This window comes from Rutidosis leptorrhynchoides, chromosome 9 (genome assembly GCF_046630445.1).
Source record: "Rutidosis leptorrhynchoides isolate AG116_Rl617_1_P2 chromosome 9, CSIRO_AGI_Rlap_v1, whole genome shotgun sequence".
NCBI classification, from domain to species: domain Eukaryota; kingdom Viridiplantae; phylum Streptophyta; class Magnoliopsida; order Asterales; family Asteraceae; genus Rutidosis; species Rutidosis leptorrhynchoides.
Window position 1 is genome coordinate 308,877,827 of NC_092341.1, and position 25,227 is coordinate 308,903,053.

At 34.9% G+C, this 25,227-nt stretch overlaps 6 protein-coding genes and 1 long non-coding RNA gene across 10 annotated transcripts; 1 reads left to right on the top strand and 6 right to left on the bottom strand.

Moving 5' to 3' along the window:
• Positions 1 to 3,482: 3,482 nt before the first annotated feature.
• On the bottom strand, positions 3,483 to 4,109 carry LOC139868964 (protein ALP1-like). Its single transcript, XM_071857299.1, has one exon. It carries the CDS (start codon positions 4,107 to 4,109, stop codon positions 3,483 to 3,485), a length of 627 nt encoding a protein of 208 aa, XP_071713400.1.
• A 1,323-nt stretch (positions 4,110 to 5,432) lies between these two features.
• LOC139867318 (uncharacterized) lies at positions 5,433 to 10,797 on the top strand. Its single transcript, XR_011765801.1, has 4 exons — positions 5,433 to 5,566; positions 6,362 to 6,437; positions 7,507 to 7,646; positions 10,155 to 10,797. It is a non-coding gene; the product is annotated as an uncharacterized lncRNA (long non-coding RNA).
• A 790-nt stretch (positions 10,798 to 11,587) lies between these two features.
• On the bottom strand, positions 11,588 to 13,338 carry LOC139868965 (plasmodesmata-located protein 2-like). Its single transcript, XM_071857300.1, has 3 exons — positions 12,564 to 13,338; positions 12,284 to 12,403; positions 11,588 to 11,700 (listed from the first exon to the last, which is right to left on the bottom strand). Exons 1-3 carry the CDS (start codon positions 13,336 to 13,338, stop codon positions 11,588 to 11,590), a joined length of 1,008 nt encoding a protein of 335 aa, XP_071713401.1.
• Positions 13,339 to 13,885: 547 nt separating this feature from the next.
• LOC139867316 (tubulin-folding cofactor B-like) lies at positions 13,886 to 15,946 on the bottom strand. The gene is made up of 9 exons (XM_071855679.1): positions 15,888 to 15,946; positions 15,691 to 15,802; positions 15,455 to 15,606; positions 15,240 to 15,363; positions 15,098 to 15,154; positions 14,963 to 15,004; positions 14,715 to 14,848; positions 14,216 to 14,285; positions 13,886 to 14,047 (listed from the first exon to the last, which is right to left on the bottom strand). The coding sequence occupies exons 2-9, from the start codon at positions 15,790 to 15,792 to the stop codon at positions 14,000 to 14,002; spliced, it is 729 nt and encodes a 242-aa protein (XP_071711780.1). The 5' UTR covers positions 15,793 to 15,802; positions 15,888 to 15,946; the 3' UTR covers positions 13,886 to 13,999.
• Positions 15,947 to 17,158: 1,212 nt separating this feature from the next.
• On the bottom strand, positions 17,159 to 18,623 carry LOC139868967 (uncharacterized). Its single transcript, XM_071857301.1, has 4 exons — positions 18,602 to 18,623; positions 18,377 to 18,517; positions 17,969 to 18,259; positions 17,159 to 17,842 (listed from the first exon to the last, which is right to left on the bottom strand). The coding sequence occupies exons 2-4, from the start codon at positions 18,482 to 18,484 to the stop codon at positions 17,159 to 17,161; spliced, it is 1,083 nt and encodes a 360-aa protein (XP_071713402.1). The 5' UTR covers positions 18,485 to 18,517; positions 18,602 to 18,623.
• A 1,700-nt stretch (positions 18,624 to 20,323) lies between these two features.
• LOC139868968 (plasmodesmata-located protein 2-like) lies at positions 20,324 to 21,586 on the bottom strand. Its single transcript, XM_071857302.1, has 3 exons — positions 20,824 to 21,586; positions 20,548 to 20,667; positions 20,324 to 20,331 (listed from the first exon to the last, which is right to left on the bottom strand). The coding sequence occupies exons 1-3, from the start codon at positions 21,584 to 21,586 to the stop codon at positions 20,324 to 20,326; spliced, it is 891 nt and encodes a 296-aa protein (XP_071713403.1).
• Positions 21,587 to 22,021: 435 nt separating this feature from the next.
• LOC139867315 (tubulin-folding cofactor B-like) lies at positions 22,022 to 24,375 on the bottom strand. Of its 4 annotated transcripts, none has more exons than XM_071855677.1 (9): positions 24,277 to 24,375; positions 23,834 to 23,945; positions 23,598 to 23,749; positions 23,367 to 23,485; positions 23,196 to 23,257; positions 23,059 to 23,100; positions 22,811 to 22,944; positions 22,366 to 22,435; positions 22,022 to 22,213 (listed from the first exon to the last, which is right to left on the bottom strand). In XM_071855677.1, exons 2-9 carry the CDS (start codon positions 23,933 to 23,935, stop codon positions 22,166 to 22,168), a joined length of 729 nt encoding a protein of 242 aa, XP_071711778.1. In that variant the 5' UTR covers positions 23,936 to 23,945; positions 24,277 to 24,375; the 3' UTR covers positions 22,022 to 22,165. The 4 variants fall into 4 exon arrangements, with proteins under 4 accessions (XP_071711778.1, XP_071711776.1, XP_071711777.1 ...); XM_071855675.1 differs by having other exon boundaries at positions 23,175 to 23,257; XM_071855676.1 differs by having other exon boundaries at positions 23,175 to 23,257; positions 23,834 to 23,940; positions 24,277 to 24,355.
• Positions 24,376 to 25,227: the final 852 nt, after the last annotated feature.

A 25,227-nucleotide genomic window follows, 5' to 3' on the forward strand; every position in this document is an offset into this window, starting at 1 on the left:
ATTGATTAAAAACGTTCCATATTAATTGATTTCGTTGCGAGGTTTTGACCTCTATATGAGACGTTTTTCAAAGACTTCATTCATTTTAAAACAAACCATAACCTTTATTTCATCAATAAAGGTTTAAAAAGCTTTACGTAGATTATCAAATAATGATAATCTAAAATATCCTGTTTACACACGACCATTACATAATGGTTTACAATACAAATATGTTACAACAAAATAAGTTTCTTGAATGCAGTTTTTACACAATATCATACAAGCATGGACTCCAAATCTCGTCCTTATTTAAGTATGCGACAGCGGAAGCTCTTAATAATCACCTGAGAATAAACATGCTTAAAACATCAACAAAAATGTTGGTGAGTTATAGGTTTAACCTATATATATCAAATCATAATAATAGACCACAAGATTTCATATTTCAATACACATCCCATACATAGAGATAAAAATCATTCATATGGTGAACACCTGGTAATCGACATTAACAAGATGCATATATAAGAATATCCCCATCATTCCGGGACACCCTTCGGATATGATATAAATTTCGAAGTACTAAAGCATCCGGTACTTTGGATAGGGTTTGTTAGGCCCAATAGATCTATCTTTAGGATTCGCGTCAATTAGGGTGTCTGTTCCCTAATTCTTAGATTACCAGACTAAAAGGGGCATATTCGATTTCGATCATTCAACCATATAATGTAGTTTCAATTACCTGTGTCTATTTCGTAAAACAGTTATAAAAACAGCGCATGTATTCTCAGTCCCAAAAATATATATTGCGAAAGCATTTAAAAAGGGAATAATGAAACTCACTTTCACAGATTTTTACTTCGTCGGGAAGTAAGACTTGGCCACTGGTTGATTCACGAACCTATAACAATATATACATATATATCAAAGTATGTTCAAAATATATTTACAACACTTTTAATATATTTTGATGTTTTAAGTTTATTAAGTCAGCTGTCCTCGTTAGTAACCTACAACTAGTTGTCCACAGTTAGATGTACAGAAATAAATCGATAAATATTATCTTGAATCAATCCACGACCCAGTGTATACGTATCTCAGTATTGATCACAACTCAAACTATATATATTTTGGAATCAACCTCAACCCTGTATAGCTAACTCCAACATTCACATATAGAGTGTCTATGGTTGTTCCGAAATATATATAGATGTGTCGACATGATAGGTCGAAACATTGTATACGTGTCTATGGTATCTCAAGATTACATAATATACAATACAAGTTGATTAAGTTATGGTTGGAATAGATTTGTTACCAATTTTCACGTAGCTAAAATGAGAAAAATTATCCAATCTTGTTTTACCCATAACTTCTTCATTTTAAATCCGTTTTGAGTGAATCAAATTGCTATGGTTTCATATTGAACTCTATTTTATGAATCTAAACAGAAAAGTATAAGTTTATAGTCGGAAAAATAAGTTACAAGTCGTTTTTGTAAAGGTAGTCATTTCAGTCGAAAGAACGACGTCTAGATGACCATTTTAGAAAACATACTTCCACTTTGAGTTTAACCATAATTTTTGGATATAGTTTCATGTTCATAATAAAAATCATTTTCTCAGAATAACAACTTTTAAATCAAAGTTTATCATAGTTTTTAATTAACTAACCCAAAACAGCCCGCGGTGTTACTACGACGGCGTAAATCCGGTTTTACGGTGTTTTTCGTGTTTCCAGGTTTTAAATCATTAAGTTAGCATATCATATAGATATAGAACATTTGTTTAGTTGATTTTAAAAGTCAAGTTAGAAGGATTAACTTTTGTTTGCGAACAAGTTTAGAATTAACTAAACTATGTTCTAGTGATTACAAGTTTAAACCTTCGAATAAGATAGCTTTATATGTATGAATCGAATGATGTTATGAACATCATTACTACCTTAAGTTCCTTGGATAAACCTACTGGAAAAGAGAAAAATGGATCTAGCTTCAATGGATCCTTGGATGGCTCGAAGTTCTTGAAGCAAAATCATGACACGAAAACAAGTTCAAGTAAGATCATCACTTGAAATAAGATTGTTATAGTTATAGAAATTGAACCAAAGTTTGAATATGATTATTACCTTGTATTAGAATGATAACCTACTGTAAGAAACAAAGATTTATTGAGGTTGGATGATCACCTTACAAGATTGGAAGTGAGCTAGCAAACTTGAAAGTATTCTTGATTTTATGAAACTAGAACTTTTGAAATTTATGAAGAACACTTAGAACTTGAAGATAGAACTTGAGAGAGATCAATTAGATGAAGAAAATTGAAGAATGAAAGTGTTTGTAGGTGTTTTTGGTCGTTGGTGTATGGATAAGATATAAAGGATATGTAATTTTGTTTTCATGTAAATAAGTCATGAATGATTACTCATATTTTTGTAATTTTATGAGATATTTCATGCTAGTTGCCAAATGATGGTTCCCACATGTGTTAGGTGACTCACATGGGCTGCTAAGAGCTGATCATTGGAGTGTATATACCAATAGTACATACATCTAAAAGCTGTGTATTGTACGAGTACGAATACGGGTGCATACGAGTAGAATTGTTGATGAAACTGAACGAGGATGTAATTGTAAGCATTTTTGTTAAGTATAAGTATTTTGATAAGTGTCTTGAAGTCTTTCAAAAGTGTATGAATACATATTAAAACACTACATGTATATACATTTTAACTGAGTCGTTAAGTCATCGTTAGTCGTTACATGTAAATGTTGTTTTGAAACCTTTAGGTTAACGATCTTGTTAAATGTTGTTAACCCAATGTTTATAATATCAAAAGAGATTTTAAATTATTATATTATCATGATATTATGATGTACGAATATCTCTTAATATGATATATATACATTAAATGTCGTTACAACGATAATCGTTACATATATGTCTCGTTTCAAAATCATTAAGTTAGTAGTCTTGTTTTTACATATGTAGTTCACTGTTAATATACTTAATGATATGTTTACTTATCATAATATCATGTTAACTATATATATAACCATATATATGTCATCATATAGTTTTTACAAGTTTTAACGTTCGTGAATCACCGGTCAACTTGGGTGGTCAATTGTCTATATGAAACCTATTTCAATTAATCAAGTCTTAACAAGTTTGATTGCTTAACATGTTGGAAACATTTAATCATGTAAATATCAATCTCAATTAATATATATAAACATGGAAAAGTTCGGGTCACTACAACTGGGCCACGACATTTTGGGGAGAGTTGTAATGGGGGGCTTTTGTCATGGTAAGACTGTGACGTGACATTTTATTTTTCTTTTTTTAATTGTTTTTAAATTATTTTTTATTTTGTTTAATACAAAATATAAAATAAATTAGACAAAAGTACATTAATTATTTAAAAAAAAACATTACAATTAAAAAAAATACATGCAAAAAAAAAAAAAAAACCATTACAATACATTATTAAAAAAAACACTAGTTATGCATCGAGCGAAAGTTTGGCGGGAGGTTCCAAATATGAGCCGTTAAATCTTCACGAAGTTGATCGTGCACGTCTCGATCGCGAATCTCTTTCTCTCGTGATCGACGATCTTTGACCCTTCTCCGAATATTGCGACGAGACCGGTTTTCGGGTTTATCTAACCATTCTTGTTCCCAAGTACTTAACGCAAACCCGTTATCTTCTTGTATCATGTTGTGCATAACAATACAACTATACATTATCCTTCTCATCTTATTAACACTCATAACTCGTGCCGGTGTTTTTAAAATCGCAAACCGACCTTGTAAAACACCAAATGTACGCTCAACATCCTTTCTAGCACTCGCTTGAAATTTAGTAAATTTTTTCCTAGGCTCTTCAATAGGAGTCGTATACCCCTTTATTAGTGTTGTCCAATCGGGATATATCCCGTCCGCCAAGTAGTAACCAAAGGGATACTGGTTTCCGTTTACTTCAAACGGTGAAGGTGCGGCTCTATCCTTACGAAGGGAATCAAACAACGGAGAATGATTTAACACATTAATGTCATTGTTTGAACCCGCCATCCCCAAAAACGCATGCCATATCCACATATCGTATGAAGCAACCGCTTCAAGCATGATCATCGGGTGACCGTGATCACCTCTCGTATATTGACCTTTCCATGCAACGGGACAATTTTTTCATGCCCAATGCATACAGTCAATACTACCCAACATTCCCTTGAAACCATGTTTCTCCTCGTGCGCTGAATACAACCGAGCAATGTCAGTTGCATTAGGCTTCCTCAAATATTCCCGCCCATATAAGTCAATTATACACTTGCAAAAATTATTTAAAGTAACATAACCCCTTTTTCCGCCATTTTAATATATTCATCAAATATATCCGCGGTCATCCCATACGACAATTGCCATAACGCGCAAGTTATTTTTTGAATAGTTGAGAAACCAAGACGTCCAAGTGCATCCGAACGTTGTTGGAAAAAAGTAAAATGATCGGGGGCATTAGGAGTATAAGAGTGTTGAAGAATACCGTCTCGGATACGGAGAAATAAAACTTTGCGCATCCGAAATTGTCTCTTGAAAATGTCGTCAGGAAACGTCGGATTTTCACAAAAGTAATCGCTCCACAATAATTGACTCGCTGCTTCACGATCTCTATTTAAAAAACGTCGTGGTTGTCTTTGAAAACGAGTTCTTGGTTGGATTTCTTCCTCTTCTTCGGACGACGTTGAATCGAATAACAAATCGATACTTAAGGCTAAAAAATCCATATTTTTTAGTTTCTAAAACAAAAAGAAGATATAAACTCTTATATATATATATATATATATATATATATATATATATATATATATATATATATATATGAGTGTGTAGTGAATAAAAGTGTGTGAAAAATGAAAATAAAGAGTGTGTATTTATAGAAGAAAAAGAGAAAAAAAATGCAACGGCTAGCTTATAACGGCTATGAAATTTAGACCAATCAAAACGTGGCATGTCCCCTACTGATGCGTTTGTACCAGCGTTTTTTCGTGACAAACGCCCAGATACAAACGCCCATTCCGGGCGTTTGTGGGCGTCATATGCCGACAAACAACTACGTTATCTGTGGTCTTAGTCTACTCTTCATGAATACTACTACCTCCGTCCCAATTTAATAGTCCACAGACAAAAGGATACACATTTTTAGAATATATCACTAACTTCATTTATCCACCAATGAAATATTTTCTCTCTCCAGATCCACCAATCAAATATCCTCTTTCTTTTCTATTTATAGAAGTGGACTATTAATTTGGAACATCCAAAAAAAAAAAAACATGAATTTTCTATTTACGAAGGTAGGACTATTAATTTGGAACAAGCCAAAATAAAAAAACATAACAAAAAAGGACTATCTAATTGGACCGAGGTAGGACAATCTTTACCTCTTCTATCTAATATTCTAATCTACTGACGATTTTCATCACAAAAGTAGGGCTGCCCTTTACAAAATTAGGGTTTGCGATTAGGAAATTAGGGTCTCGGACAACCAGAGATTCACAAATGTCGTCTGAACTTCTTTTACAAAGGTTTGCATTTTAATTCCGTTTATTGGTTACTCATATTTTCCATGGTTCCAATTATAGGTTTTCATATTCATATGATTTTGCTCAAAATTACGTTTGATTTCGTTCTGTTTTGCGTCTTCAATTAATGTGTGCATAAATTTGTTCCCAATAATGTTTGATATCGTATAAATTTGCTCCCAATAGTGTTTGATATCGTGTAAATTTGTTGTTAGTTTGCTCAGTTGTTTTCGATGTATTGCGGAAAAAAATGTTTTTAACTTCTGTTAATTCTTAATATTATAGTCCTTTATAGCTTTCATTTATGTTCAGTGATCTTTCAATGCAAAAAAATGTGGTGAATTTGATAAATATGAAATAGTTTCATGATTGGTGTTTGACTCGAACTAATTGCTTTTCAGACCTGTAACTTTATAATTCATGAACTTATATGACGCGTTGTTACAAGTAATTTTTTGTACTAAAAGGTTACGTGAACCTGATTTGGGAAAATTTTCTGTTAAATAGACGATCTTCAAAGATTGATTTTACTCAATCTGAAAAAATGACTTGGAATTAATATTCGACCGATATAAGTCAACGAGATCACAGCGGGATTATTTGAGACCAATTTATGTTGAGCATATCGTATAAGAATCTGAGGAATTTTTTGAGATATGTTCAGTGATTGTATTAGTTTATGCTTTTTTTTGTGTTTCTTTTAGTTTGTTTTCCTTTGAATAGATTGGACAAATAGTTAGTATAAAGTGTATTATGTATTTTCAATGTGTGTATTATATGTATATGGCTTCTTTTCAGCTCTGCTCAAAATGCAATATTTGGGCTCCGGCACAAGAATCAGTCTCAACGTTGGAACCATGAATTTCTCTTATGGGTCAAGTTGGTATCTCTAATGCTCTATTCATTAAGTTCCAGTATAATCATTTTTTTTCTTTTGTGTCTACTCTGATTGTGTTATAGTTTGATCATATGAGTCACATTTAAATTAGTATTGTATTGTTTCTTAGGTACGAGAAGAAGTTTAATGTTTATGCCAAAACTCCTTTTCGACATTATCACTGTTAGTTATCCATCAATATGAATAGTTAGTATTATATAGCAAAGATAACCATAGCTGATAATAAAATATACAAATGATGTCTAACATTTTAAATGGTTACTCTTTTATTAGTTACAAATCTATGTATAGTGGGTTCAAATTGCTACTTTGTAAAAATACAACTTTCTACAGATAATGGCCAAGTAAGTAGCATTAAACTTGCCAACAGAATTAAAAAAAACAGTAAGATATTATATGGGTCCAAGTTGCTACATTACATTAATGACACATATATGCAAGTATAACAATTTGAAAGCCTTAACCATGTATAGCATGAAATATTTTACAGATTGCTAACAAAATCCACATGAGTAGCTTGAATGGGTCTAAATTTAGTCAACATTGCATTGACTAAACATCATAACATCTACATTTGCATACTGGATGGCTCTAACTCTCAAAATCAACATTTCTTATATAAGTGTCAAACTATTAAAATCAACCATTTGCACAAGCACAAGTTTTGAGGCCTTAATAAAAGTATATTATGAATAATCTAATTTAGGTAATCTAAAAGCTTTTAAATTAGCTACAAGACTAAGGTGATGTCAAAGTCTCATGTCAAAAGGGGGTGTCAAGCTTCAATACTTTTTCCGTCTTTTCAAAATATGACCTATTAGTGCACCAAACCTAAGCTAAAAGTTCTTTGGGCGATATTATAGAATATCACATTAATTTGGAACCTATCACTCTCATAACTATTTAAAATATGCTTGAAGATCTTAGACGTTTGTAATGTATGATTAAAATATTGCAACCGAGTTAATTCATCTATGATTTTGTGTCTTTCGATGTTGAAATTTAGATCATTCATAAGTTTTCTTTTTCTTTTTTTAAGTAGCAGATGTCCAACAGGCCGATTCACATTGGAGCACGAGTGTTCGGAAGTTATCCCCTGTATCAAAAATCATCGTGAAACAACGTGCGACCCCCAAGTAGGGTTGCCTGCCGCGGCCATGGGCCCCAAACAGAACACAACCTCAGGTTACTCTTTTTTCTAAACCACCTATTAGTTGAAAAATAACCTAGCCTAGAAGATGTTATACAAAGTATATGTGAACATGACTACATAAACATGCTACATGAACCATATATATTATATGATCTGGGCTTTATGTGATTATAACCAACCCATTGATTGTACATATCCCAGCTATTCGAGTAATACCAGTAGCACCATAAACATCTTCATATTGACAGAAACATCACTTTACTTATAATATCTAAACGTCACACGATTTTAGAAGACTTAAGATTAGAAGAATGAAATTAGAAGACTTAAGATTATGGATGACATGGTTTTTAATAGTGTCCTTTTTTTATAGATGTTTGTAGAATTATAAGTGTTAGAAAAGATTGTAATTTGGTATTTGGCCATTACAGATAGTTTGAAAGATTATTTATTGATATTGATGACGTAGGGTTTGGCCCAATTAGGGTCTACGCAATTAACTTGGGCCCCAAGTCAAGTAACCCTAATTCCCATCTATAAATATGGGGCAAAACCTACATCAAGTTCACACGCTCCCAATCGCATACACCTCATACGGTCATTCGATCACACCGCAACTCCTCCACCACCGCAAGTCCGCAACGCATACGGCAGTTCTCGCCGGATCTTCTCCACGATCGTCTTCACGATCGCAACACTAGGGTTTTTACCTACGGGTCTTGTAGGGTTTTTTCTCCCTTTGCCGTCGATAGGGTCCGACTATCGACCGGCGGGCAATTCGTTGGCCACCCTCCCGAGATCATCATCTCGTGTACGGGTTATTCACGGTAACCGGACCGGAGATCAACGACGTTGACGCCTAAAAAAACCCTTTCGCATTGTTGTTCGTGTGTAGGTTTTCCCTTGGAAAAAATATGCATGAACAATTGGCGCCCACCGTGGGGCACGATGCATTATGTCTCGTGTTTCTACCGTCTATCGTTCGGTTTGAGAAGGTTTGTCTTTTCTTATTGAGCTTTTAATTCGTTATATGCGGTTTAAGTACATGAATATTTAGCGCAGATGTTCGCGCGCTTGCGCAACTGTCCACACGCTTTTGTCCAGGTTACGCACGCTTTGCGCACAGTTGTCCGCGACTTTAGACACAATTTTCATGCGGTTTTACGCATGCTAGTTCATGCGGTTTCCCACGCATTCTGCATGCGGTTTTTTGCGCATATGTTCGCGGGTTTACGCACAGTTGTTTGCGCAAGCTCCTGTGAACTTATTTTCCGCAGCATAATGAGAAGTTCGATACGATACTTGACAAAAATATCATACCGAACTTGGGGGACTTGATGACGTAGGGTTTGGCCCAATTAGGGTCTATGCAATTAACTTGGGCCCCAAGTCAAGTAACCCTAATTCCCATCTATAAATATGGGGCAAAACCTACATCAAGTTCACACGCTCCCAATCGCATACACCTCATACGGTCATTCGATCACACCGCAACTCCTCCACCACCGCAAGTCCGCAACGCATACGGCAGTTCTCGCCGGATCTTCTCCACGATCGTCTTCACGATCGCAACACTAGGGTTTTTACCTACGGGTCTTGTAGGGTTTTTTCTCCCTTTGCCGTCGATAGGGTCCGACTATCGACCGACGGGCAATTCGTTGGCCACCCTTCCGAGATCATCATCTCGTGTACGGGTTATTCACGGTAACCGGACCGGAGATCAACGACGTTGACGCCTAAAAAAACCCTTTCGCATTGATGTCCGTGTGTAGGTTTTCCATTGGAAAAAATATGCATGAACATTTGGCGCCATCCGTGGGACCCGATGCATTATGTCTCGTGTTTCTACCGTCTATCGTTCGGTTTGAGAAGGTTTGTCTTTTCTTATTGAGCTTTTAATTCGTTGTATGCGGTTTAAGTACATGAATATTTAGCGCAGATGTTCGCGCGCTTGCGCAACTGTCCACGCGCTTTTGTCCAGGTTACGCACACTTTGCGCACAGTTGTCCGCGACTTTAGACCCTTTCGCATTGTTGTTCGTGTGTAGGTTTTCCCTTGGAAAAAATATGCATGAACAGATATACTGATGTTTATTATAAAATTATAAATTGCCCTCATGTCTCTAGCACATGTTAGTATTTAACGAAACTTTTTAACTGTCGTGAGCAAGAGGACTAGCGTCCTGCATTTTATCAAATGCGATAGATTAAAGTGGCTATTATATATTATCTAACTTAATGATTATTACTGAGTTTTAACATTCAAAAAGCTTACTTATTTGGATGTCAAAATGACGGATTAAATTTGATTTCCATCATTAGACTAGGAACCTTGGATTTAGTGGTACTTTTTCCTTTTGAAATCAAACGTTTAATTTGTCTGATGACGATTTTTGTAGAACTTTGTTTCATATTTTATAAGGTGGTATCATTTACAGTTTTCTTTCAGTTAATATTTGCCTTTTGTGGGCTTATGTATATGATATTTATGTGTAGATTCTTATGTACAGTAGTCTAACTTAATTCTTATTATAACTCCAGGTTGATGGTATATTTAAACATTTTAGACACGATGATTGTGTCAGTAGATTGTGGATGCAAAATATGTCAGTGTCTTTCCGAATGTGTGGGGGGTTTTTGGGTGACATCTGCTGTTTCCACTGCGGATAATTTGTTTCATCCTGGGGCTTCCGGTGTTTCAGGTGTGCTGGTGTTCCGACAATTGATTACTTCGGGCTCAATCGAGCTTCCAACTAGCAAACTCCGGTGACAATGCTTCACTCTCATACTTGCTGCCAGATGTTCAACAGGCTTCACGTAATTGTAGTTTTATCAACGTTATTAATAATCATCGGCGATTATCACTGTTCTCACAACCACGTCAACCACGTCAACGCATTTTAGCCACCCACCGTACGACCATGATCTAGCCGCAGCAACGCGCGGCCGGATTTTTTCTAGTTATTACTATTACTACTACTACAGTATTATTATTAGTTTTCTAATCATAATCCTAAATGGTATGTTTAAGAAGATATTTTATGCTTGATTGGTAGTACAAAATGGTTACTAAGGTAGTAGCAAGTTACAAACATATGTAACAACAAAGAGTTGGCGTACTAGTGGTGACCTGACTTCCTATATGAAATGTCAGTGGTTCGACTTTTACTCGTTGCAGAATTTCTTTTGATCCATCATTCATACTTTCTTTTTTTTTTTTTTTCAAATATAGCCCGATGTAGAGTTTAGGATTTAGAGTTTAGTGTTTTAGTTTTATTTCCTAAACTCATAATCGTAAACCCTAAACCCTTGTCATTAACTTTTGTTAACTTTCTCAGTTAAGTGTCAACTTCGCATAACATGTCAAGTCCTTTATCGACCAACATTTTCAACTCGCGATTCCGACACACGTTTTCGACGTGCGGTTCCGACATGTGTTTTCGACGCGCGTTTTTTAGGCGCGCCTCGGAACCTGGACCCAGATTCGGAACCGTACCCGGACCCGGACTCGGAACTGTACCCGGACCCGTTACCGTAAAAGACCAACAAGATTGGAATATGATTCCTCCATGTATGTCTATATGGAAGAATCTTAAAGGGTACACTATCCCACTTGATAAACGTGTGGTAGCCGATTGGAAAGGACTTGAAGGAGTGAAAATTAACGTTAATTTTGCAAATGTTCCCGAAACGTTATATGTAGCAGAACTGAGACTTCGAGAAGCTGTTGCCGTGAGGTCCAAAGTTCGAAAAGAAATGATGTTGATAAGGGTCAGTCCCAAGAATTTGAGGGCCTAGAACGAGATGAAAAAAAGGGCCTTTGAGCCTTAACGAATAATATAAACTATTTAATAAAAAGACCCTTTCGCCCTTGCTAGAATGCTAGTGGTCTTTGATGTCTTTTTTTTCTTGGACATTTGATTGTTGTTTTTGGGCCTATTGTGCTTTGCCTTCGTTGCTTTAGTTGTGTTTTCCTAGTTTCTGCTTTTCAAATCTCCGATTATGTCTGTATAAATGAAAAAAATTGGGCCCCTAAAAATTTTGGGCCCTGAGCGGTCGATCACTTTGTTCCCCCTCCGGGCCTCCCCTGTTGATAGACAAAGAAATAAAAGAGCAAGAGTTACTAGCGTTGGCTAAAAAAGCAAGATCTGAATGAACTGGTGCTGGAATAATTGTTCGCTACTATGTCACTTCGCCTGTAAATTGAGTTTATGAGTTACCATTTTGAAGCTTGAAAAACACAAGTATATGAATTGTCATTTTATTACTCAATAGATTCAAGTTATATACAGATATAAAAACATACACAAAGCCAAGCATGAAATTTTACAAAGCCATTAATCTATTCATAAACGTTGCAAAAACATACAACCATGATTTTGAACTCAATAGTTTGAGGTTATTTTTAAGAGAACTAGCAGGACACTGAAACCACAATGTCGTCTTCACCAATCTGCACATATAAGTTTAGTTATCAGTTATATGCCTAAATCAAACGCCCTTAAAAATCTTGAAAACGACAAATAATTTATGAACAACTTAACAGGGGAGAAGCCAAAACTGATCAATAAAATTTTGTGCTGTCTACAGATGAAAAAGATGATTACTAGCAATAAAGTCAATGATTCACAGTGTCTATGTACAGTACAACATATTTAAAGTCAACTAACCTTCATGTTTTCTACTCGAAGATTTGATGCAGTAGCAAAGGCTAAACAATAAAGCTAAAGCAACTCCGATCCCCACCACCATTGCTGCTACCTTCGCCGAACCACCCCCCACATTGTTTTCTGCGTGCCCAAAAAAATTGAATACTATCAGACATTTTATTTTGTAGTTCTGTTATTTATATATGCACATCAAACTACTATTAGTGATCTTTTTACATTGCAAAAAGATTTTTCAGTCTATGATTTGAAATTAAATATAACGAATCATAAAAGTGTGTACCATGTGAATAACTCGTTCCGCCCTGAGTGGGTTGTTGGTCGTCACTAAAAGTAATGAAACAGTTGTCCAAATAAACTTCCCCTGAATCAGATCCCCAACATTCATCTTGAGCCACTTGAAACGCGTTACTTACACATTCTCCACATTCGCACTCTCCTAAACTCCCTACACATTGCCCCATCGCGTACAACCCTTCCTTTGTTGTGTCGCAATACCTAATGACACTACTCGTTACACATTTAGCGACTATCTCAAACGACACATCCCTAATTTCCTCCAATCCATCAAATAACGCTTTCCTTTCACCACATTTCTTGTGTTGCACGTAATCTTTTTGAACCCCGATCAACACCCTATTATGGTCTATATCACCCTCAGGTTCAGGTTCGGGTTCAGGCTCTGGTTCCAAGCTCATGAAGCAACCTTTAAGATGAATCCTAGCGAGAGAGCTCGATGGACTTGATAATCTTGTGACGGTGTTGACTATGCAATCATGACAATCGTCATTAGTAAGGTAATGTTGGCACTGAAACATGCCAGAAACCGCTAATGTATCATCTCCGGTGCTTGTTTGGTAAAACTTTGAATTTGTGGATCTTTCAACAAGTTCTTGAAGGAGGGATGATACAAAGTTTTGGGGAATATGAGTTTCATTTCGACATTTTTTGTACACGAACTCGGTGTAGTGTGAAACTTCACTAGGATTTGATGAAACAAAGTTTAGTAACATAAAGTTGATGAGCATTAATGGTAAAACTCGTGGTTTAAACGCCATTGAAGAGATGGTGTTTAGTATATTTTTCGATGAAGCTAAAGATTGGAATGACTGTCCTATTACTACACTAGTTACTATTACTATACTAGATTTTAAAAAGTTATGGAAAAACATATTTTGTTCTTCAAGGGTAGCTTAAGTTAGGTTGGTTGAGTTAATGGAATATCGTATTTTCTCACCAAAAGCTAACAAATGTTTTATATTTTTCCATTAACATAAAATTGGTCAAGTTAAAGTGATGGTGAGTAGGACTATTCATGGTACAAAATCGGATCAAAAAATAAGGCCCTTTTTAAATTGAACTTAATTGGCTGGATCTGAGTAGGACTATTCATGGTACAAAACCGGATAAAACTACGGCCCTGAATCTGAAAATCGCCTGAATTTAATTTAACATTAATAAGATAAGCATCTTGAGTTACTAAAGGGGTAAATGGCCGAAAGGTTCAACAACGAGATTTTATAAGTTCATGTCAAAACACGAACATTTTAGATATACTCCAAAGCAACAGATAGATGCAATTAGTCAATGAACATAATTCCAACACCAAAATTAGACATATAGGTAAGATTCTCAAAAATGGTGATTCTATTAAGCTTTTGGTATTCAAATCTCATCAGACAGAGATGACATGTAATACGTCGTGTACTATGATCACTCTTATATTTCTTCATCCTCAAAGGGATCTCGTTTAGGATAATCTCCAACCTGGAAAACGTCCAAAACATAACAATATTGAGAAACAAGTAACAAACAAAGAAATCATATACAGATTATTGCCAAAACATAAAAGACGAGGGAAATTTAATACCAAAACATAAATGAAATAGATATTGTGAATGTCAAAGGATATAAGTTGAAAATAATGACGCTAACCTTTACTTTGTCTGGTCTAACCATGGCTCCATGGAGTGGTGGGCACTCAAAGAACCGTGTTCCTTTCACCCTATCAACATCACCAAAATAATATTTCAATAACTAGATTTACAAAACCGAACAGATAGTTTACTAAAGCGTAGTTGATAAGTTGAATGCCCAAATACTCAAACAGTTTACTAAAAAATATCTTTATTTTAATAAGGGTGGCTACAGTTTTCTAAATCACCTTTTTAACATCACATATTTATAGAAAAAATTTAACTATTGTGACATGAACCCTGTTTGACATGTTATCAAACCCGGACATCTTACATCCTCTAATCAAAGCCTTAAGTGAATGAACTTCTATAAGAGAAATTAATAGACAATAGTATTATAACAGTATGCTTAACACATCGTGCAGTATATTCATTCATCCACAGTAAGCAAATAAAAATATACAAATTATTTTGCAACTAAAAAATAATAATAATAATGTGATTAAGAGTTCACTTACAAGCCATCATGTTTGCCCAATGGTTCATCATACTGAATTCCAACCCAGAAACCAGCTCTAAGCCCTTCTGCCTTACCCACATATTTTACAACGCCCCTTTTCTCCCCTGGCTCAACTTCACATCTGTCCCCAACCTATTATGTTTTTGAATAATAAAACAAAGCACATAATCAAATTCAACAAAGTGTTTGACCTATTGTTAAGTGGAGTATCAAAAGTATTAGAGAAAAAATACAGATATTTCATACCTTGATATTCATAGAAATATCTTTCATATAGTCATCATCCGTCTGCTCAAACAAGCAAAAATAACAATCATATCAACAATACAACACACACTAGTATTTCTAATACCAAGTACCGTTTGATATTTGTGGGCTCACTTTAGAGGCCTGAGCAGGACTAGCTCGAGGTCCAAGCTTCTCCTTAAACTTTCGATATCACAACTCATACGAGAAATATAATAACAACAGTTTTTAATAACTACAAAATTAAAATTAATAAAGTCATTAAAAATGAGTTTTCATTACCATCAAGTTTGTCATACGCCTCATCAGATATCTTATATTTTTCCACCAGTGAGGTATCCTCCAACCAACCACCAGATGTTACAGAAGTTGGATCTAAATCAATAATATGCAGGCGATATCTACAATTTATCGATGGTGTATAAGCAAGACAATCACAATTTTATTTAAATCTGAACATAGACATCATTTCCAACTAAATATTAAACTAACCCGTCTAATGGAGAATAAAAGCCAAAAGGTCTTGTATTATCATTTAAGTCTGATAGTTTAGCACGAGTATCATCATATAGTTCAAGGCACATTGAAGTAACAGCAGTGCCACATTTTTTCCAAAGTTTGTCTTTAACTGCTTCTACATTGCTCTAACAATGTCGTGAAATAAAAAAGGTTGAATCAAATTATTTAAATTTAAACTAAAAACATTAACTAAGGAGCAAGTAGGATACCTCAAGTGAGAACCTAACTTCAGAAGAAAAAGTTTTGAGATTAGAATGAGTTACGTGTATCAAAACCGAATCATCCACCGGGAGTTGTAATCGGGAAGCCATTGCTTCTTATCTACAACAAAATCATACATACGGGATAGCATGTTCAATATCCATAATCATGTTTAGTCAATTAGTCTAAACACAATATACCCTACCTTTAATGAGGTAAAAAATACTTGATCTTGTAAAGAATATGTCATACATAGAAGAAAACACACATGTTAATACATATCTTGATCATTATGATGCATTAAAAAATGGATCTTTTCAGGAAAATAAGTCATTTGATCTCAGTCATTCCATCAAACAGTTGGTGGGCGCACACAAAAATGATTTTATTATTTTAATTAAATAAAAATATCTTAAAATAGCATCTCTCTGTAACCGGTTCCAGTTCCGGTTCTTGGCGATGGATTTTTATCGGATATTTTTTCAGAATCGGTTTTTTTCGGTGCTCGACCGGATTTTTTTCGGAATTTTTTCGGACTAGAATTCCATTTTGCGGATAAGCGAATATTTTAAAATCGATAACCCGTTTCATCAAAAATCACGAATTGGATGAAACCAATGAGCAGTAAGTCAGTAACGGCTAAATAAGAATTTTCCGTTTCATGTGGTGCGCTCCAAACATCACAAGTTATAGAAACACTATGTTTATATGTTCGAAAACCTTCAATTATTTTTTTTTATATAAAAGTTATGAAGTTTTATTGCATATGCCGAATGGCTAAAATACAATCAAAGTGCGCAAGAAGCGGGCTAAGACATAACACCAAATATTGTATCACCCTTTTACAACACTAAACAAAAGAGTAACTAAATCCCACAATTATACTTCTATCATGTTAATATGATAGTGTGATACAATGATTGAGCAGATATTGTGAATGTCACAGGATATAAGTTTAAAATAGTGACGCTAACCTTTACTTTGTAAAGGTAAACTATGAGATATATCATATGTTGGTGAGTCAAAATTTAAGCGGTCTCATGCATTCAATGGGGTCATCACTGATGACTGAATGATCCTCTTTTTGAACCAGTTGTTTTCTGGAAAATCTTAACCCCATATATGCATTCCACTATGATGTAAAGAGTTGTATTAAGAAGCTGATAGAGGTGTGGTTTGGTGTTTCTGGAAATGGATCTAACCATCACCTCACCTTGATGATGTAGACGTGTTTAAAAAAAATAAAATAAGAAATAGATAGAAAAGCTTACTAAAGCATAGGTGGTGGTAGGCAAGGGTGTATATATAAATCAAAATATGAGAGACACCACCAAACCATTTTGATTTTAAGCATTCATCAAATCAAATTCGAAGCATTCAACAAACGCCACAGTATAAGAAAGAAAGAAAGAAAAACATATAAACACATCCATGGAAGCTTAAGTAAAATACCAGAAGAAGCAAACGATTGATTTACTACTTCTCGTCCAAAGAGAATACATCGTAGTCACCACCACTTGGCATTTTCAGGTCTGACTGCAAACTTGTAATTAAAACTTTCTTTTTACTTAATAATACCTCCAGTAGCTCCTTTGTTACCTTTTGTAGTCTCTTTTTCTTAATTCTTCCATTCTCCATCTGCTTCGTCAACTCCTCTATGTCTCTCATTTCTCGCACCATGTTCATCATCAACTCCTCTTTTTCTCTCCTTTCTCGCTCCATCTGCATCTTCAACTCCTCTTTTTCTCTCCTTTCTCGCTCTATCTTACCATAAAGTACCTTAATAGCTACGTCGTCTATAAACTTGGAAATAGCACTTTTCAACGCTTCAACTGATGCAGCATCCTCCTTTGATGCTTCATCAGTGTGTCCCCGATTCTTCTGGTAATTTTGGTCCGGGCTGTTTAATAATGTATCATTCACACCCGATGATGACAAATCGGGGCTTAGTTTCCGTCCATCACCTTTTCTATCCACTGAATTATTTTGCGTTTTCCTCTTAGCAGCATTTACTTTATTAAAGTAAACATCAGCCTCATATTCCAAGAGTCCGTATACATGCTCTAATTCAAAAGTGACACCAACTGCATCAACATCCCATGGAGCAAACATGCCTATAAGGTTATCGTAACGCCCTCCAGAAGCAATCGAAATAACCTGCTGCTCATGCAAAAACATACACACAAGGTTATTTAACCAAATTTTCTTCTTTTATTTTTTATTTTTTTATATATTAAAAAAAGAAAAAGATAATTAAAAAAAAATAAAGGAACAAACAAAACAAACCTTTGTGGTCCCACTCTTTAAGAGAGCTTCATATATCATACCCGTGTAATAGTCAGGGCATCTTGCCAAACTCAACCTCAAATCAAGAACCACTTTATCAAATCCCCAAAATTTTATAACTTCGAATATAGTATCCAACTGTTTCAATCCCTTATTTAAGGAGGCGTTGTATTTTAGATCTCCACTATATCGCTCTTTGATTTGCGACAATACATCCCTAGGGCTGCCGCTTAGCGACACAAACCAACCAATTTGATCCACTGTCCCAACATCTAAGCCCTCCTCCTCGATCTAAAAATTGACACAACATTTTCATTATTCATTTATTATTAAATAAACGAAACCACATGATTCGAAGCCTACAGTAGTAGTAATAATAGTAATAATAATAATAATAATAATAACTACCAGTTCGTTTTTAATCTGCTCAAACGACAGATTGTCTTCTAATAATTTGTTAATGCTTAAACGAACGGTTCGAAACTTTTCACACGGCACACCAAATATATCCAACATTCCATCCAGTAGCTTCCTGTGGTTCAACTTTATCTGTTTCAGAAAGCAGAGGCCGTAATTCGTCAATGTAATGTTGTTGTTTTACAAGAGATCTATCTTAAGGGGAACTAATTTTACCTCATAATCACCAAGATGGAGCTCATCATCTCTTTTCCTTTTACTTCATCATCACCGGCAATGTCAAAACTACATAGAAGATATTTATCGTTGTCCCTATACACTGTTCCCATTTGGTACGCTTTGAATGACTATAAAAAATTCGTAGCAACATATTGAGCAAAGGGGACAGTTAGATCATACTGCTGCAAACAAAGCTCTTCACCATCCTAAAAAATAAAGACCAAATATGTCAAAAACAAAAAACACAATAAGCAAAACAGTTATGTAACTAACCTCGTCAACCAGGTTATCTGACTCTTGAATAAACTTTGAATAATCTTCCCCGTAAATCCTTCTAAACCTTTCTTTTGATTCAATTACGGGAGTCTCAAAGGACACACCCATAGCATGGTGCCTCTCAAACACACGGAAAATTGTAGACAATGCTGCAATAATTAAGAATTAATAATTAATTATTTAATAATTTAATGATTAATAATGAATGATAATTAATAACGATACCCATACCGATACCAAACCTTTACCATACTCAGCAAGAGATACTAATCTGCTGGATGCATCCCACATTTCTTCTTTTCTGATACAATCAATCAATCAATCAATTTGTTCATACAAAAATAATAGATTTAACCTCCTTTCATAAACAAACTTGGATTTTAATTGATTCAAAAGATTGAACCTGAAACTCTTTTCCTATAAAAACATAAAACTTTATGTTTTGTAGAATTGATTTGATGTTTAGAACGAATTGAATTCAAGGAACGTACCTGTCACTTGTCTCGAATTCCATCTGTGAAGAGTCGAGTCTGGAACGATCGATTTAGGGTTTGGTGAAGGTTTAAACGGTCGATTTGGGGTTGGTGTAGCGTAAGAGTTTTTCCTGATATTCATTATTATGCTCAATATCCTCTTTATATGGATCGGATCGGAAGAAAGATTCGTCTTCTGGCCCAACTGGCCCAAAGACGTACAAGCCTTGTCAGCAGTCAGCACCTGCATTTAACTCGAGAATTATTATTATTAGAAGAATGGGGGAGATGCATGTGGACCCTTTAGATCCCACCCAAGTTCAAACATAAACGGGTACCAAAAGCTAACGGGTCACCACCTGTATCGGTTACGCACTCCCCACCCGGACCCGGATCCGTTACCATAAAAGACCAACAACATTGGAAGATTCCTCCATGTATCGGGAAGAATCTAAAAGGGTACACCATTCCACTTGATAAACGTTTGGCAGCGGATGGTAGAGGAGGACTTGAAGAAGTGCAAAATTAACGTTAATTTTGCAAATGTTCCTGAAGCTTTATATGTAGCGGAACAGAGACTTCGAGAAGCTGTTGCCATGAGGTCCAAAGTTCGAAAGGAAATGATGTTGAGAGACAAAGAAATAAAAGAGCAAGAGTTACTAGCGTTGGCTAAAAAAGCAAGATCTGAATGAACTGGTGCTGGGATAATTGTTCGCTACTATGTCACTTCGCCTGTAAATTGAGTTTATGAGTTACCATTTTGAAGCTTGAAAAAAACATAAGTATATGAATTGTCATTTTATTCCTCAATAGATTCAAGTTATATACAGATATAAAAACATACACAAAGCCAAGCATGAAATTTTACAAAACCCATCAATCCATTCATAAACGTTGCAAAAACATACAACCATGATTTTGAGGATATTTTTAAGAGAACTAGCAAGACATTGAAACCACAATGTCTTCTTCACCAATCTGCACATATAAGTTTAGTTATCAGTTATACGCCTAAATCAAACGCCCTTAAAAACCCTTAACCGACAGATAATTTATGAACAACTTAAAAGGGGAGAAGCCAAAACTGATTATAAAAATTTTGTGCTGTCTACAGATGAAAAAGATGATTACTGGCAATAAAGTCAATGATTCACAGTGTCTATGTACAGTACAACATATTTAAAGTCAACTAACCTTCATGTTTTCTACTCGAAGATTTGATGCAGTAGCAAAGGCTAAACAATAAAGCTAAAGCAACTCCGATCCCCACCACCATTGCAGCTACCTTCGCCGAACCACCCCTCACATTGTTTTCTGCCTCAAAAAGATAGAACACTATCAGACATTTTATTTTGTAGTTCTGTTATTTATATGCTCATCAAACTAGTATTAGTGATCTTTTTTACATTGCAAAAAGATTTTTCGGTCTATGATTTGAAATTAAATATAACGAATCATAAAAGTGTGTACCGTGTGAATAACTTATTCCACCCCGAGTGAGTTGTTGGTCGTCACTAAAAGTAATGAAACAGTTGTCCAAATAAACTTCCCCCGAATCAGATCCCCAACATTCGTCTTGAGCCACTTGAAACGCATTACTCACACATTCTCCACATTCGCACTCTCCTAAACTCGCTACACATTGTCCCATTGCGTACATCCCTTCGTTTGTTGTGTCGCAAAACCCAATGACACTACTAGTTACACATTTAGCGACAATCTCAAACGCCACGTCCCTAATTTCTCCCAATCCATCAAACAACGCTTTCCTTTCACCACATTTCTTGTGTTGCACGTAATCTTTTTGAATCCCGATCAACACCCTGTTATGGCCTATATCAGGTTCGGGTTCAGGCTCGGGTTCCAAGCTCATGAAGCAACCTTTGAGATGAATCCTAACGAGAGGGCTCGATGGACATGATAATCTTGTGACGGTTTTGACTATGCAATCATGACAATCGTCGTTAGTAAGGTAATGTTGGCACTGAAACATGCCTGAAACCGCTAATGTATCATCTCCGGTGCTTGTTTGGTAAAACTTTGAATTTGTGGATTTTTCAACAAGTTCTTGAAGGAGGGATGACAACAAGTTTTGAGGAATATGAGTTTCATTTCGACATTTTTTGTACACGAACTCGGCATAGCGTGAAACTGTATTAGGATTTGATGAAACTAAAGTCAGTAACATAACGTTGATGAGCATCAATGGTGCAACTTGTCGTTTCAACGCCATTGAAGAGGTGTTCCGTACGTTTTCTAGTGAAGATAAAGATTGGAAATTGTCCTATTACGACACTAGTTACTATTACTAGTACTAGGAATTAGATGTTATGGAAATACAGAATTTGTTTTTAAAAGGTAGGTTAGTTATAGTTGGAGGAGTTAATGAAAATTTGGATTTTCTCACCCAAAGCTAACTAATGTTTTAAATTTTCCTTTAACATAAGATTTAGTCAAGTTGAAGTGATGTTTACATTTTCCTTTAACATAAAAAATTTGGTCAAGTTAATAGTGATGGTGACTAGGACCATTCATGTTACAAAACCTGATCAAACTAATAAGAGTTTGTATGACTACATCTGCAACTTAACATTCATAAGATAAGCATCTTGAGTTACTAAAGAGGTAAATGGTCGAAAGGATCAGTAACGAGATTCTACAAAGTTCATGTCAAAAAAGGAACATTTTGGTAATACTCCAATGCAGAAGATAGATGCAATTAGTCAATTAGTCAATGATCATAACTCCAACATGAATACGTACAATTCTCATCAAACAGATATGACATGTAATACGTGTACTATCATCACTCTTATATTTCTTCATCCTCAAAGGGATCTCTTTCAGGATAATCTCCGACCTGGAAAACGTCATACGTAAAAAAAACAAAGAAAGCATATACAGATGATTGCCAACACATACAGCATAAGGGTAATTTTAAACCACAATTATACTTTCGTCGGGTTAATGTATGTAAACATCAAAGGATACAAGTTTTAAAAAGATGCTAACCTTTACTTTATCTGGTCTAACCATCGCTCCATGGAGTGGTGGACACTCAAAGAAGCGTGTTCCTTTCACCCTATCAACATCACCCAAAAAAAATAATTCATAAAGCAGCTCCTTTAAAAAAATATCTTTCACCTAATAAGGGAGGCTACAGTTTTCTAAATCATATTTTTCACATTATATATTTGTAACAGAAAAAAAAAAGACCCAACCCTAGTGACATGAGTACATTTTGACACATTATTAAACCCCGACATCTTACATTCTCTAATCAAGACGTTAAGCGAATGAACTTTTATAAGAGAAATTAATAGACTAGAGTACTATACAAGTATGCTAAATACATCCTGCTGTATATTCATTCATACACAGTAATAAACAAATAAAAATATACAAATTATTTTGCACGAATAACAACAACAAAAAAAGTGATTTAGAGTTCACTTACAAGCCATCATGTTTGCCCAACGGTTCATCATATTGAATTCCAACCCAGAAACCAGCTCCAAGCCCTTCTGCCTTACCTACATATTTTACAACACCCCTTTTCTCCCCTGGTTCAACTTCACACCTGTCCCCAACCTATTATGTTTTTGAACAATAAAACAAAACACATAATCAAATTCAACATTGTGTTTGACCTATTGTCAAGTGGAGTATCAAAAGTATTACTGAAAAAATACAAATATTTCATACCTTGATATTCATAGAAATATCTTTCATATAGTCATCATCTGTCTGCTCAAACAATCAAAAGAAACAGTCACATCAACAATACAACACAGACTAGCATTTTTCTAATGTAAAGTTACCTTTGAAATTTGTTGGCTCACTTTAGAGGCCTGAGCAGAATTAGTTCGAGGTCCAAGCTTCTCCTTAAACTTTCTATATGTACCTGCAAACATTTGTAACCATATCACAACTCATACGAGATATATAACAAAAAAATAGCTTTACGATAACTACAAATACAATATACAATATTAAAAATGAGTTTCCTTTACCATCAAGTTTGTCATACGCCTCATCAGATATCTTGTATTTCTCCACCAATGAAGTATCCTCCAACCAACCACCAGATGTTACAGAAGTTGGATCCAGATCAATAATATGCAGGCGATATCTACAATTCATCGATCATGTATAACCGAGACAGTCACAAATTTATTGAAATCTGAACATAGACAACGTTTCCAACTAAATATTGAAAAATATTAAACATTTGGAAAACTAACCCGTCTAGTGGAGAATAGAAGCCAAAAGGTCTTGTATTATCATTTAAGTCTGATAATTTAGCACCAGTATCATCATATAGTTCAAGGCACATTGAAGTAACAGCAGTGCCACATTTTTTCCAAAGTTTGTCTTTAACTGCTTCTACATTGCTCTAACAACGTCACAAAATAAAAAAGGTTAAATCAAATTACTTAAATTTTATTCAAAAACATTAACAAACGAGCAACTACGTTACCTCAAGTGAGAACCTAACTTCAGAAAAAAAAGTCTTGAGATTAGAATGAGTTACGCGTATCAAAACCGAATCATCCGCCGGGAGTTGTAATCGGGATGCCATTGTTTCTTAACTACAACGAAATCATACAGCTAACATGTTCAATATCCATAATCATGCTTAGTCTATACACAATATAACCTACCTTTAATAAAGTAAAAAATACTTGATCTAGGAATAAAACATGTTAATACATATCCTGATCATGATGGTGTATTAAAAAACATGGATCTTCTCAGGAAAATAAGTCATTTGACCTCACAGTCATTTCATCAAACAGTTGGTGGGCGCACATAAAAAAAATGTTCAGTTAGCATTATATTGAAGGCTGACCGTAAATTTAGAATGCATTAAGAATGTAGTAAATGATATTGTATATATGAGAAAATGAATTGAACACTAACCGAGAGTTATAACGGCGCAATTGAATCTGATCTGAAGAGACAATAGCAGCTCTCCGTATCCTTCTAACTCAACATTCAACTTTTTATTTCTAAAAAGTGTGCAAATGATTTTATTTTTTTAGTTTTATTTTTCAATTAAATAAAAAATAGACAAAATTGCCCATTTCGTCTCCGTGTTTTTCACTTTTTGTCCTTTTTGTCCGTTTCATCCATGTGTTTTATTTTCTGCATTTTTGATCCTCAAAAGCATTTTAAAGTCCCAATTTCATCCCTCACCCTAACGAAGATTAACTGAGTCTGTTAAAACTATTTACAGAGACTATCAACGTAATTTTCAACTAATTAAATGAAAAAAAGATAAAAAGTAATTATACACCTGGATATAATTATTTGAAGGGGACTGCTGTTTTTAGGTCTCTTATCTTTCCGTCTAATATTGTAGAAGTAATTATACACTTGGATATACCTATCTTGCTTAACTTTCCTTAGGAACGAATTCTGTCCATTTACATGTTCTAGATGGGATCGGTATTTTTGTTATCTTGTTTTTAGTGAGTTGGTACCAGGTTTCTATTTTGATGAATGAAAATCATGTTGACGAATATTAATTTCAATATCTATATGAATCAGGCTACTTAAGGATTCAGTCTTGTAGCTTTGTAGACGATGCTCGTATATACATGTATAGAGTGATTTCATATAGAATGCAATGGTGATAAGCGTCTATCCACGTTAAGGTAGTCTTGACACACTTCATGGTCATGCTGTACCTTCTATATTCAATCGAGTCTTTGCCATGGTGGATTAACCATTTAAGCACTTCCTTAAATGTGTTTGTTTAAACGATTGTGGAAATATTGTGCATTTGATTTATGAAAAATGTCACTACATATTCATTAGTGTTCTTGTTTGAATTTATTTTCACTATGCTTGAAGTTCTTTACATGGCAG